Source organism: Muscardinus avellanarius (assembly GCF_963383645.1).
Source record: "Muscardinus avellanarius genome assembly, chromosome: 16".
In the NCBI taxonomy this organism is placed as follows: domain Eukaryota; kingdom Metazoa; phylum Chordata; class Mammalia; order Rodentia; family Gliridae; genus Muscardinus; species Muscardinus avellanarius.
The window spans coordinates 34,018,519-34,034,088 of NC_137802.1; the positions used below are offsets into that span (position 1 = coordinate 34,018,519).

At 43.9% G+C, this 15,570-nt stretch overlaps 1 protein-coding gene across 1 annotated transcript in view; it reads right to left on the reverse strand.

Annotated features, from left to right (window-relative positions):
* USP32 (ubiquitin specific peptidase 32) overlaps positions 1 to 13,157 on the reverse strand; it is a gene marked incomplete at both ends in the record, with an annotated part of 179,685 nt that extends 166,528 nt beyond the window's left edge. The window contains one exon of the mRNA XM_080712815.1: positions 13,100 to 13,157. Coding sequence (XP_080568941.1) covers positions 13,100 to 13,157 — 58 coding nt within the window. The remainder of the gene's footprint in view (positions 1 to 13,099) is intronic.
* Positions 13,158 to 15,570: the final 2,413 nt, after the last annotated feature.

Here is a 15,570-nt window from a genome sequence, read left to right on the forward strand (position 1 = left end):
TGTGTGTGTGTGTGTGTGTGTGTTACTGGGATTGAACCCATGGACATTCTATCTCTGTGCTACATCACCAGCAGCCCTATCTTATTTTTATTTAGAAACATGGTCTCACTTCATTGATGAGAATCTACTTGCTAAGACTGTCTTCAAACCTGAGATCCTCTTGTCTCAGCCTCTCAAGTACTGGAATTACAGGCATGCACCACCATGCCTGGCCAAAGGTGTATCTTTGAGAGAAAACTAAAACCAGGATAGGTCGCATGCATCTGTAATCCCAGTATTTGGGAGGCTGAGAAAAGAAGATTGTAGATTCAAGGCCAGCCTCAGCAATTTAGTAAGACCTTGTTTCAAAATAAAAAAAATGAAAAGGGCTAAGGGTGTAGCTCAGAGGTAGACCACCTCTAGATTCAATCTCCACTATTAAATAAAAAGGGGAGGTAAGGCTGGGCGTGGTGGCGCTCTCTTGTAATCCCTGCGCTTGGGAGTCTGAGACAGGAGGATCGCACAGGTTCGAAGCCAGCCTCAGCTACTGAGTGAGGCTCTCAGCAACTTAGTGAGACCCTGTTTCCAAATAAAATAGAAAATTGCTCTGGGAGTATAGCCCGGAGGTAGAAAGCCTCTGGGTTCCACCCCCAGTACCACCAAAAAAAGAAAGGGGGGGGGGGTAGATGGGGTATAGTTCAATGGTAGAGCATCTTAGGGTTTAATCCATAATACGGGGGTAGGGGGGAAGGATAAGAAAGAGAAGGAGGAGAAAGAAGAAGAATCTACTATTGCTAAGGCTAAAGATGTAGCTCAGAGGTAGAGGGAGACGTAGCATGCATGATGCCCTGTACTCCATCCCTGGCACAGGAAGGAAGGGAGAGAAAGAGAGAGGGGAGAGGGGAGGGGAAGAAGGGCAGTCTTTACATAAAAGGTTATATTTCCTTTTTGCCCATGTATTTATTACTGAGTGCTTTATGGATTCATATAATTTTAACTTAGAACCAGGAAGCATTATTTATAATGCCTTAATATTAAGTATATTCCTGGAACATTTGTCTATTTACATAAACATCTGTGACAAACATATTTTGTAAAAAATACAATAGATATTACTACTGGTTTTATTTTGTCAGCATTCTCATTATTCACACAGCACTAAGCTGTCTCTTCATTCATTCAACATTTTCTTTCACTGACAAGAGGATTATTCTCAGAAGGCAGGCAACAGGGAGTGGCTCCACAGTCTCAGTCACTTTATTTACTTGGAATGGAGCCCAGGGGCATTCTACCTCCAAGCTATACCTCCAGCGCTATTTTTACTATTTTTATTCTTTATTTTAAAAAAGGTCACACTAAGTTGCAGAGGGCCTAAGTAGCTGAGGCTGTCTGTGAACCCTCAATCCTCCTATCTCAGCTTCCCAAGTACCGGAATTACAGAGTGTGCCACAATGCCCTGCTTTGTCACCGTGTGTGTGTGTGTGTGTGTGTGTGTGTGTGTGTGTGTGTGTGTTACTGGGTATGAAACCCAGGGGCATTCTACCTCTAAGCTACACCCATAGCCCTCTTTTTTATTCTTTATTTTGAAACATGGTCTTACAAAATTGCAAAGGGCCTCACTAAGTAGCTAAGGCTGTCCACAAGCCGCAATTCTCCTGTCTCAGCCTCCCATACGCTGGAACTGCAGCACTGCCACAATGCCCAGCTTAGTCACCATTTTAATAAGCCCTTGCCAGGCGTCTTCTAGGCCCAGAATCTTTATTCTGAAATCCATCCCCAAAGTGAAGGAGACAGTCAAACTGGAGACTACAGTACTGTGGGATAACTACTGTGATGGAAGTTTGTTATAGTAAAATGTGGAAGAAAAAAGGGAGGTATGTCAGGGAAGGCTTCTCATCAGGCTGGATTACTGGGCTGTTTCTTATTTGTTTGTTTGTTTGTTTGTTTGTTTTTGCGGAATTAGGGGTTGAACCCAGGGTCATTCTACTTCCCATCTACACCCCCAGCTCTATTTTTCATTCTTTATTTTGAAACAAGGTCTAAATTGTAGAGGCCTAAGGCTGGCCCTGAACCTGCGATCCTCCTGTCTCAGCCTCCCAAACACTGGGATTACAAATGTGGGCCACAATGCCCAGCCTGGGCTTGGTTTTGATAAAGACCTGGCCAGGCAGAAGGTCTAAGAGAAAGATGCATGCCAGTTCACTGATGAGCATGTATTTCAGGCTAGCCATGATGCTAGCTGTTGAAAATAAACACACTAGCCCTAATTTCAAGACAGCAGTAATTATTCTTGTTAGGAACTTACTTCAGAGAAGATACTTAAAATATGGCTTAAAAATGAGTTTAAGCCAGACATGGTGGTGTATACTTGTAGTCCCAGGCTGAGACAGGAGGATCACAGGTTCAAAACTAGCCTCAGCAACATAATGAGGCTCTCAGCAAACTGGTGAGACCCTGTTTCCAAGTAAAGAAATAAAATAGTAGCTTGGAGGTAGAAAGCCTCTGAGTTCAATCCCCAGTACCAAAAAAAAAAAAAAAAAAAAAAGTTTAATATAAGCATGGTGGCACACACTTGAAATCTCAGTACTTGGTAGGCTAAAACAGGATACCCTGTTTGAAAATAATAGAAAATAATACAGAGCTGTGGATGTAGTTCAGAGGTAGAATGCCCTGGGATCAATCCCCAGTTCCTTAAAAAAAAAAAAAAAAAAAAGGATAAGCCAGGCATGCTGATGCACACCTATAATCTCAATGCTTAGGAGGCTGATACTGAAGGATTGCAGGTTTGAGGCCAGCCTCAGCAAATTAGTGAAATTCGGCAACCTAGCAAGACCACGCTTCAAAACAAAAAAGACTGGGGTGTAGCCTGGACATAGAATGCCTCTAGGTTCAATCCTCCATACCAAAAATAAATAAATAAATAAATAAATAAATAAATAAATAAATATGCTTATGAAGCAGATGTGGTGGTGCTTGCCTGTAATTCTAGTCCTTGGAAGGCTAAGACAGGAGGACCACAGGTTCAGGGCCAGTCTCTGCAACTTAAAGAGACCCTGTTTCAAAATAAAATAAATAGCCAGGCATGGTGGCACACACTTGTAATCCCAGCATTCGAGAGGCTGAGACCAGAAGATCGTGGTTTGTGGACAGCCTCAGCTACTTAGTGAGGTCCTGTTTCAAAATAAATAAAAAATAGGGGTGGGGGTGTATCTCAGAGGTAGAATGCCCCTGGATTCCATCTCCATTGCCGCAAAAAATAAAGTGCCAGGCATGGTGGTGCATGCTTGTAATCCCAGCTCTTGGGAGGCTGAGACAGGAGGATGGCACAGGTTCTTAGTGAGGCTCTCAACAACTTAGTGAAACCCTGTTTCCAAATAAAGTATAAAATAGGTTTGGGAGTATAGCCCGGAAGTAGAAAAGCCCCTGGGTTCCACCCTCAGTACCAGAAAAATAAATAATAAAATAAAATAAATAAATCCAGGTACAGTGGCCCACACCTGTAATCTCAGTACTTGGGAGGCTGAGACAGGAGGATCCCAGGTTGGCAGCTAGCCTCAGCAACTCTAAGAGGTCTTCTGTAACTTAGTGAGATCCTGTTTCCAAATAAAAAAATAAAATAGGGCTCGGGGTGTAGCTCAGAGGTAGAATTCCCCTGGGTTCAACCCCCAGTGCCACAAAAAATAAAATAAATAAAATAGACCTATGGGTGTGGCTTGGAGGTAGAAAGCCACTCAGCATCTTTTAATAGATAGGTCTTAGAATAGTTAGGATTCTAACGGTAACAGTAAATATTCCAAAAGCTTGTTTTTTCAAGCTTTTGTGTCAATAATTAATTACCAACCACTAACCATCAAGAAGTACTTATTAAGCTGGGCGTGGTGGCTTGTAATCCCAACATTTGGGAGGCTGAGACAGAAGAAAACAGCCTCAGCTACTTAGTGAGACCCTGTTTCAAAATAAAGAATAAAAAATAAGGCAGGCCGGGCGTGGTGGCGCACGCTTGTAATCCCTGTGCTTGGGAGGCGGAGACAGGAGGATCATGCAGGTTCGAAGCCAGCCGCGCTGGCGTAAGAGACCCTGTTTCAAAAATATAAAATAGATCTGGGAGTGTAGTCCAGAGGTAGAAGGGCTTCCAGGAACCCCAGTACCACCAAATAAATAAATGAATGAATGAATGAATGAATGAATGAATAAAAAATAAGGCAGTGGGTGTAGCTCGAAGGTCGAATGCCCGAGTTCCATCCCCAGACCCACAAAAAAAAAAAAAAAAAGAGAAGCACAGAGAAAGAAGATAGTCATTGGCTTGTAGAAAAGAGATAGAATAGATCAATTCATACACAAATATCATGAGAGATCCAAAAGGCAAAAGCAGAAACATAAATAAGCTGTGAAAAGAGAAGCCATGCTTCCTGGATACAGTATGAAAAAGGCTTTCAGTTCCACCTTCATCTTTCCAGTACCACTATCAGACCACCAACTTTTAATTCATAAATAAAAGCCCTCCATCCCCAGAGCTATTGGATTTTTTTTGTTTGTTTTTGCAGTACTGGGATTGAACTCATGGACATTCTACCTCAGAGCTACAACCCCAGTCCTATTTTTATTCTGGGGGGGGGTGTACTGGGGATGGAACCCAGGGGCATTCTACCTCCCAGCTACACCCCCAGCCCCATTTTTTTTTATTCTTTATTTTGAAACAGAGTCTCACTGAGTTGCAAAGAGCCTCACTAAGTAGTAGTAGCTGAGGCTGGCCACAAACCTGCAATCCTCCACTCCCAAACACTGGGATTACAAACACGCGCCACCACACTTAAACTGTCAACCTTAATCTCTAGTGCTAAAAAAAAAAAAAAACAGTATATTTTCTACAGTCACAGGAAGAATAAAAGTCACTTTTCTAACTTCTCCTGTGACCTAGGACATAATCAAGTGCCAAAATTCTTCCCTTTCTCCTTTTGAGAAAACACATGGCTACTGGTTGGGCATCACACTCCCAACTCTAAATTGCAAATGTTCTTAGACAGCAACCCTGGGGGCTGTCAGAGTAAAGTCTCTAACTAAACACAAAGACAGACAATGAACAACAATAACAAACAATTGTCCAGTTTTATAAGTAGGATTAATCACCAGATGATGTCACCTCAATCTGCTCATCCCCCCAAATCCTGGGCTCATCAGTGTGTGTGTGTGTGTGTGTGTGTGTGTGTGTGTGTGTATTTTTTTGTCTCAGACACTCCAAATTTCTGAACTAGAGATTATGAAGAACAGCATCTAAGTAAGTACATACAAGCAGACTTTTAAAATTGCCCTGCTTTTCTCCTTTAAGTAACAGAACATGCCAGGATGCACACTAAATACTAAAGTTTACTGGTGAATTTAGCAAATTCAGATGATGGAAAGTAAGTGCTCAATGACAGAATAAGTAGTGCATCACAGAAAGTATCAAGTGTGAAACTTCATTTTCACTTACACAATGACATACTAGGAGCTCCAGGGGTGTAACCGGTTGGCGCACAGTACTTACACCATGACATATTAGACTAAGCTAACTAAACCTCACATCATACTGTATTAAGTCTAGTGCAAATGTGTGTTTGTTTTTGTGTTACTAGGGATTGAACCCAGAGGCAGTCTACCTCTGAGCTACAACTCTATCCATATTTTTTTATTCTTTATTTTGAAACAGGGTCTTACTAAGTTGCAGAGGACCTAAATAGCTGAGGCTGATCACGAACCTGCAATCTTCCTGCCTCAGCCTCCCAAGTACTGGGATTACAAGGGTGGGCTAGTCTAATGTAATTATGATGTTAATACTCAAACTTGGTGAACAAAACTTTGGGTGGGGAGTCAATATCTTAATGCATTTTAGGATAAGCAAAAAATAAAAGGAACTGGAATCAGACAGGTGTGGTGACACATACCTGTAATTCTTTTTTTTTTTTTTTTTTTTTTTTTTTGCAGGTCTGGGGATGGAACCCAGGGCCATTCGACCTCTGGGCTACACTCCCTGCCCTATTACTTATTCTTTATTTTGAAAAAGGGTCTCACTGAGTTGCAGAGGGCCTCACTAAGTAGCTGAGGCTGTCCGCGAACTGCGATCCTCTGGTCTCAGCCTCCCGAATGCTAGGATTACAAGCATGCATCACCAAGCCCAGTTCCGGCTTCCTTTTTATTTTTTGAAACAGGGCTTTACTAAGTGCTGATGCTGGCTTCTAACCTGTAATCCTCCTTTCTCAGTCTTGCCAGTACTGGATATAGAGCATGTGCCTCCAAGCCCACTTGTTTGTTTGTTTGTTTGTTTAACAGGGCCTCACTAAATTGCTGAGGCCAGCCTCAAACCTGCAATCCTCCAGTCTCAGCCTAAGTACTGGGATTACAGATGTACACCTCCATTCCAAGCTGATTGCATACACTATTAATCATACTCAAATTAAAACTACAAATCAAAGTTGTAATCATTTATTCCTACTCCTTAGAGTCTTATATACACCTAGCTGTACATACGCTTCAGTGGAAATCACTGACCCAGGCTATCTGATCCTAGAGAGAAGGTTTTGGTTATCTATTTCCTCTGCCTAATTCACAGGCACAGCTCAGTAAACAACTGCTGAATTTATAAGCAAAGGAACACTTGAAAATATGAGTCCGTCCACAATATAACTTTCTGACATGTTATAGTTCATTAGCCCATTACTTAGCCCCACATACGTGCCAAATTCTAATTAAAGGGATTAGAGGAAATTCATCCACTATATTTTATCACCACAATTGAAAAAAGTCAAGAATTCTTTTAAATCCAATTCTTGCACCAAAATAAAAAGATTTATAATTCTCAGTTTCTAGAAGGATAAAAGGAAGGAGAGATCAGAAGGGAAGAAAAAACTAATAACTGCAGATTTTTAAGGTTTGAGTTCTGAAATGCTAAACTGCAACTCATCTTTCCTTCCTTCCTTCCTTTTTTTTTTTTTTGGTACTAGAGATTGAACCCAGAAGCATCCTTCTTTCAAGCTGCCCCAGCCCAATTTTATTTCTTATCTCACTACTTGCTGTGGGTGTCCTCAAACCTACAATCCTCCAGTCGCAGCATCCCAAGTACTGGGATTACAGGTTTTACCACCACACCCAGCTGCAACTCATCTTTTATTCAATGCTTTTTTAATGCTGTGTTCCAAGGATGTAGAATACATTGTTAAGTATATACAAACTAGCTGTGCATGGTGGTGCACACCTGCAATACTATCTACTCAGGAAGCTGAGGCAGAAAGATGGCAAACTGAAAAGGCCAGCCCAGGCAACTTAGCAAGTCCCTGTCTCAAAATAAAATAAGCCAGGTGTGGTGGCGCACGCTTGTAATCCCCGCACTTGGGAGGCTGAGACAGGAGGATCGCACAGGCTCAAAGCCAGCCTCAGCTACTTAGTGAGGCTCCCAGTAATTTAGTGAGACCCTGTTTCCAAATAAAATACAAAATAGGTCTGGGAGTATAGCCCAGAGGTAGAAAGCCTCTGGGTTCCGCCCTCAGTACCACCAAAAATAAAATAAAACAAAACAAAACAAAACCGTTTAGAGGGTTAGGGATGGAGTTCAGTGGTAGAGCACTTGCCTGACATATAAGAGGCCCTGAGTTCAACCCATGTTACTACAAAAAAGAAAGATTACATATATGCCTCAAACAATCATGCAATAAAGAAGTAAAATAAAGAGATGAAGCCAGGCCTGGTGGTGCACAACTGAAATCGCAGTACTTGGAAGGCTGAGAAAGGAAGATCCCAGGTTCAAGGACAGCCTCAGCAAGTGTAGTTCAACTCTCATCAATCTAATGAGACCCTGTTTCAAAATAGAAATAAAATGAGGCTGGGGGTGTAGCTCAGAGGTAGAAAGCCTCTGGGTTCAATCCCCAGTACAAGACGGAAGGAAAGAACTGCTAAAATTCTCATTATCCATGAACTACAACAGGCATACCTCTCTAGAAAACAGTTTCAACCAGGTATGGTGATGCACGCTTGTAGTCCCAGTACTTGGAAGGTTGAGACAGGACTGCAGGTTCGTGGCCAGCCTCAGCTACTTAAATGAGGTCCTCCACAACTTAGTGAGAACCTGATTCAAAATAAAGAAAATAATTGGGCTAGAGGTGTAGCTCAGAGAATGTTCTTAAATTCAATCCCCAGTACCGAAAAAAAGAAAACATTGCAAGTCAAGCCTTCCCCAGTGTTCTATTCAAGATATTTAAAGCTGGGCATGGTGGTGCAAGGCCTGTAATCTCAGTATTTGGGAGGCTGGGACAGGGGGATTTCAGGTTTGAGGTCAGTCTCAACAACTTAGCAAGTCTCTGTTTCAAAATAATAAATAAAATCAAGCTGGGGGTGTAATTCAAGGGTAGAATGGCCCTGGTTTCAATCTCCAGCACCAAAAAAAAAAAAAAAAAAAAAAAGAGAGATAGAAAGCCAGGTGTGGTAGTACACACTTGTAATCCCAGCATTCGGAAGGCAGAGACCAGAGGAGGATCACGGTTCACAGACAGCCTCAGCTACTTAGCGAGGACCTTTGCAACTCAGTGAAACTCTGCTTAAAAAATTTTTAAAAGACTAAAAAATAGGACTGGGGATATACCTCGAGGTGCAATGCCCCTGGGTTCTATCCCCAGTACTGCAAAAAAAAAAAAAAAAAAAAAGATACAAACCCAAAATAAAAGCTACACTAATACATCTCTCTAAAATGTTTAAAGATACACCTTTAGAAAATCATTAATTTATCTAACTGACTTATAGTCTAGCCAAAATAGTTTGCAAACTGGATCTTGCTAGAGCTTCTGAGATGTAAATGAGTCACTAGACTGTCCTTTCACTCAGGTTCAGTGTTATCTGTCATTAACATGACACTTCATTTCCAGGGCCCTACTTTGCAAGATAATTTGCCTGCAAGTCCATGTTTGTGGTGATATATATGGGTCTATTTGTTTAATACTACTTAACTATGGGCAGGCAGTAAATAGTACTCAATAATTTTAATTAAAGCCAAAGAGGCAAATATTTCAGTAGTCTTATCAAGCTTGTTTTTTACTTGTATGATGATCCATATAATACACACGGCAGTAACGTCTGTTTAATCCTACCACTCTCCCCCAGTCCATTCACCTTATGCACCATAAACAAACAAATGAAACTGATGTTGGTTTTAGTACCTATTTAGACTATTCAAGTGCCAATAACAGATTCTTAAACCACTTTTTAGCTCCATCAAAAGCTCTTTAAGCCAGGAGTGGTGGAGTGTACCTATAGTTCTAGCTACTTGGGAGGCTGAGGAAGGGAGATTCCCCTGAGCTCAGGAGGTGGAGACTAGCCTGGGCAACAAAGTGAGACCTCATTTCTTTTTCTTTCTTTTTTTTCTTTTTTTTTTTTTTCGGTACCAGGGATTGAACCCAGGCGCATTCTACCTCCAAGCTACAGCCCTGGTCCTATTTTTTATTCTTTATTTTGAAACAGGATTCAAAATAAAGGTTCTCACTAAGTTGCGGAGAATCTTACTAAGTAGCTGAGCCTGGCTGCAAACCAGTGATCCCCCTATCTCAGCCTCCCAAGTACTGGGATTACAAACAGCCTGGCTGAGAGACTCCATTTCAAAAATAAAAAATAAAAATAATAAAAATAAAAAGGCTCTAAAGCCTTTCTGTAACCTTACTGAAAAAAATTCTATACTGAAGTCTGACATTTACCTGACTGAAAAGCATCATGTTTAAAATAGCTACCCGCTTTAAAAAAAAAAAAAAAAAAAAGTTAGCTGGGCCCAATAGTGTATACCTATAATCCCAGTACTTGGGAGACTGAGACAGGATCACAGGTTCATGGCTAGCCTCAGCAATTTATTTTTATTTTATTTTATTCTTTTTTGTGGTACTGGGGATGGAACCCTGGGCATTTTACCTCCGAGTTACACGTGCAGCCCTATTTTTTATTCTTTATTTTGATACAGGGTCTCTTAGCCGGGCGTGGTGGCGCACGCTTGTAATCCCTGCACTTGGGAGGCTGAAACAGGAGGACCACACAGGTTCAAAGCCAGCCTCGGCTACTTTCCAAATAAAATATAAAATAGGTCTGGGAGTATAGCCCGGAGGTAGAAAGCCTCTGGGTTCCACCCCTAGTACCAAAAAAAAAAAAATTGATACAGGGTCTCAATAAGTTGCAAAGGGCCTCACTAAGGCTGTCTCCCTCACCCCACCCACCTGCATGAACCTCAATCCTCCTGTCTCAGCCTCCCAAATGCTGGGATTACAAGCATGCACCACCACACCTGGCTCAGCCTCAGCAATTTAATGAGGCCCTCTGCCACTTAGTGAGACCCTGTTTCAAAATAAAATAGAGCTGGGGGTGTAGCTCAGAGGTAGAATATTCCTGAGTTCTATTCCCAGTACCAAAAAAATGAAAAAGTTTTTTTTTCCAGTACTGGGCATAGAACCAGGAGCATTCTACCTCATAGTTACACCCCCAGCCATTTATTATTATTATTATTATTATTATTATTATTATTATTTTAGTTTTTTATTTTGAAATAGGGTCTAGGTTGTTGAGGGTCTAAGTAGCTGAGATTGGCCTCCAAGAAAAAGTTACTTTTTTTGTGGTATTAAGGATGGAACCCAGGGGCCTTCTACCTCCAGGCTACACTTCCAGAACTATTTTATATTTTGTTTGAAAACAGGGTCTCACTAAGTTGCTGAGGCTGGCTTTGAACCTGCATGATCCTCTTGTCTCCGCCTCCCAAGTACTGGGATTACAAGCATACCACACCTGGCTAAATTACATTTTTAAGACATAAAAAGTGAGCCCACTGGACAGTGGTGCAGGCTTGTAAAACCAGTACTTGGGAGGCCCTGACAAGAGTATCCAAAGTCTGGAGTCTCAGCAACTCAGTGAAGTTTTCAGTAACTTAGACTCTGTTTCCAAATAAAAAATAAAATGTCAGGGGGTGTAGCCCAGAGGTAGAAGGCCCCTGGTTTCCACCCCTAGTACTGCAGAAAAAAACAGTAACAACAACAACAAACTAACAGCTGAGTGTGGTGGCCCACTTCTGCAATCCCAGCTACTGAGGATCACAAATTCTAAAGCATTCTGAACAATTTAGCAAGACCCTATGTCAAACTTAAAAAAATGCAAGGGATGTAGATCTGTGATAGAGTGCTTGCCTAGTGTGCACAAGGCCCTGGGTTCCTTCTCCAGTACAGGAGAGGAGGAAGATGAAGATCTATTTAATCAATTTGCTCCTCATTTTTACTTAAATTTTCCTCTGCAGCAAAATCGATAAGACAAATGCATTCAAACAATCTTTACAAATAAGGTTTAACAAATATTTTATTCAAATATGTCTTAAAATTCTGTAAGCAGATACTTCTGAACAGATTAAGAGCCTTCAGTCAGACCAGTTTAAAGTGCATCATTAACTTCATTTATACTTTAAAATGTACAACCTTAACTTAATATGAAATTAAGCAGACCAGAGTTAAATAAAAGTTTAATTTTAGAATGTTTTAATGTCAGGCATATCACTGATATTCACACCTTCAAATTTAAGAAAAACTTCTAAACCTTGAAGTTGTAAATCAGTTTGAGTGATGTCCTCTTTCATGCCATGTAAGCCATTGCCTAATTGAGGCCAGACCTGTCAGGCTCAACAGCATCCCGGAAATGACTTGCCTACCAGGGCTGGAAACACATCAAGAATTCGGAATATTTCTCATATTGAGGCAGGGGAAAAAAGTCCAAGTGAGATTGTGCTTAAGAACAATCACTATACTGTTCTGCAGGGGGGTGGGGGGGGGTTACAAAAGGCAGTTGTTTTTTTTTTAATTCTTGTTAGGTCCACAGTCAATACATCTAAATTTTTTATCTTCCTATCTAGTGATGGGCCACTGAACTTATCCCTCTTCTACCTGTATATGAACAAGAGTTCTCTCCTAAATTCTCATTTTGAATACCTGCCTTTTCATCTAACTTTCATTTTATATCCTTAGCTACTACGAGCACCTGGAGCACAGCCGGGTTCTTGACTTAGAAACCTGTTAACAATAATGCCTAGCACCTAATCTGCTTAGTGCTTTTCATTTCTTACCAAGAAAATCCATTCAATGTCGAAAGGAAATACAAGCATACACCTATACACACACTCAAATCCCAGTCATGAAAAATTAAGTCACATTCCGGCCATAAACGGTGCAAATAAACACTTCCAGTTAGCGTGTGCACTATTAGTGATCATGGACAGCGGTATCAGACTAAGTGGTAGGGGGTTGGGGCTGTTAACAACAGACTGCATCACAGCCAATAGCAGCAGGCCAGGACTGGCAGCAAGGCCAGTCTCTAAAGGGAGCTATAACACAGTATCACAATGCTAGATTTCCGAATGCCATTTTACGGGGGGGTGGGGGTTGAGAACCGGGAATCAAGTGCAGTAAAAGCCTCCGCTCAACGTCTCAGGAGAAGAAACCTAAGACAAGGTCTTGTGGCAACACCAGCTGCCCAGTCTCATCTCACCTCCAACACAACTTCCTTTCAGGTCGTTCTTATCAAAGTCAGGCGCTCAAAGGGTGAGAGGTGGCAAGAGTGGATAGTCACAGCTCACAAGGGAAATGGCAAAGGCCCTCGGAAAAACCAGACACTCCCCAATAGGAAGGGACTTCTAGTAGCCAGGAGAAGAGCACTTGCAGCCGCCTCCTCTCTCCCTTCCAGCCGAGGCTGTTAGGGACGAGCTTAGGATGTTGCTGGATGAAAGAGTGATAGGAGAAAATGGCAGTGAGGGATGAAGGGGGCTGCAAAGGGCTGGAGCCACCACGAAAAGGGGGAGAGGAGGACTTCCCTGGACATCGCCAGGGTAACAACGCCATCAGACAGCACCGACGCTGCCCTGCCAGCGCCTCAGACCCCCTCTCTGGGAAAGCTTCGCCCCTTCCACAGGGTCCCGATTCCCAAACACTGCTACCCACCCGACCTCGCTCGCCTTACTGCCCACCACCGGCGTCTTCTCCCTTCCGCCTCGGGCGCCCCACGCCCGCCGCCTCCGCTCCCCTCCCCGGCCACACACCCCCGGGGCGGCCCGTCGCCGGCCCTGCGGCTCGCCAGACCCCTCCCCCCTCACCTCTCCTCAGCGCCTCCTCGTAGCTGAGGAATCCGATCCGTGACTCCTTGGCGCCCATGCTGCCCTCATCCCCTCGGCCGGGGGTCGGAGCCTGGATTCGCCCCCACCCCCCTCCCGCCTTCTCCTCGGCGTCCCCGGGTGACGGTGTCCGCGTCCCCCGACCCCTCCTCCCCCAACACTAACAAGTGCGGCTTCTGCCCCAGCGGCTCCTCCCGGCCGCCGCCACCGCCTCCATGCCGGATCACGTGACCCGCTCCACCCCGCCCCCTTCCCCTCCCTCCTACTCCGCCCTTCTCCTCTCTCCTCCCTTCCCTTCCCTCCTCACGCCCTCTTCCCTCCCCTCGGCCCCCCTTCCGCCAGCCCCGCCGAGGGTCACCTGACCCGAGGCCCGGGACTGTTCCGGGTAATGGCCGCCGCCGGCCACACTCCGCCCCGCCCCACGCTAAGCGCGCGCCCGGGCGCAGGGCGGGGCCGCGCCGCCGCACGTAACGCATCAGCCAGCTTCCAGCCAATCCCAGGCGAGAGAGGGCGTCGACTTCCGGTGCGCCCTGGGAGTAACGCTCCGGCCTCCTCACCCTGGCCTGAAGCCGAGAGGTCCGAGCCCAGAATGTCCGGGCGACCCGGGCCACTTCTTGCGCTGGAGACTAGAGCGAACTTGTCCGAGAGTCGCGGCTCGTGAGAGATAGGAGCAGGCGGGCGGGAGGCCTGACGTCCGGGGGCTAAGGGGCTGGGAGCAATGGAAGGAAAGAAGCATCTCACTGGTTTTCCGGTGACGAAAAAATTCATACTCCTAGCGGGGAGATCCCTAAGGAAAGTGAGCCGGGTCTCCAGGTTGAGGGTCTTTTCGCGCCATCCCGGCCCCGGCCCAGCCCCTCTGGCTTTCTTTCATGGCCGCAGACCCGGCCGCTCTCGGGTCCCCTCTCGGCTTCTCCCCTTGCTGACAGCCGTGTTTTTGTTGATTCTGTTCTTTGTACAGATTCTTCAGGAATCTCTCTGCAAATGGCATATCTTGGTTTGTTGCAAGGAGTCACTTTTTTTTTTTTTTTTTTTTTTGGTACTGGGGGTGGAACCCAGGGCTTTTTTCTACCTCCGGGCCATCCTCCCAGACCTACTTTTATACTTTATCTCAGCCTCCCAAGCGCTGGGATTATAAACGTGCACCACCACGCCCGACTGGAGTCACCCTCTTTTTTTGGGCGGTGGGGTGGTACTGGGGATGGAACCGAGGGACCTTCAATCTCCGGGCTACATTCCCAGAGCTATTTTATATTTTGTTTGGAAACAGGGTCTCACGAAGTTGCTGAGAGCCTCACTAAGTAGATGAGGCTGGCTTTGAACCTGCGCGATCCTCCTGTCTCAGCCTCCCAAGAGCGGGGATTACAAGTGTGCGCCACCCCACCCCGCTCTGGAGTCACCCTCTTTTAAGTGTGACTTCAGTGGCGTCGAGTATATTGACGTTTTGCCACTTTACCACATCCATCTCTAGAACTTGTTCATCTTGCAGACTGTATTCCATTGAATAGTAATTCTCTATTCCTAGTCTCTATTCTCTATTCCTCGCTCACAGCAGTTCATGGGGACTGCTTTCCTCCATTGTCCCTATTAATTTGACTACTCATGCGTAATTCCTATGAATGGAAAACTCATTTTGTGACTAGCTTACTTCATTTAGCATGTCTTCTAGTTTCATCGTACTGTGTCATATGTTAGACTTAACTGGATTGACCATACGATTCAGCATTTGTACTTGTGAATATATACCCCCAAAGAATTCAGAGAAGGGTTTCTGCACCCGTGTTTATAAGCAGCGTTATGCACCATAGCTAAAAGGTGAAAACCCAAATTATCATGAATGAATCTTTTTAAATGTGCTCATAAGTACAATGGAATGTTTCTTTTCATTTCCTTGCATTTTAACCTGTTTGCTTTCCTTAATCTTCATCCTGAAAGTCACAACATAAAGGTTAAGGATAAGGAAACAACACTGAAGAAAAAAAAAACCCATTTGTATTAAATTAAATTCAAGGGTCAATTAGGTAATTTAGGGACAGCAAAAGGAATTCAGCTCCTAAAGCAAACAGATTTTTATATACCCTGCCAAAGAAAGAAGGTAATACTCTCTCGCTCCTCACCTTTCCTGGCAGACCAGATGAGCAGCGTGGTATTAGTCACAATGCTGCCCTTTCCAGTTCTCTGCAAGGGAGTTAATTTTAAGACCTCAGATTAGTTCCATTACTGAAAAAGGCTATGAATCAGAGGGCTGGGAATGTATTTCAAAGCCTTTAATTTCCAGGTCACTAGTTCAGTGTAGACGGCCCTTAGTCTTCAGACAAAACAACTCAGTCATCTTCACTCTGCACAATATGAGTTCTGAGTTCAATTATCATAGTAGAGGGCTAACCTAAGGAAAGGGCTCAGCCGGATGTGGTGGGCACTTGTAATCCCAGAATTTGGGAGTTTGAGACAGGAGG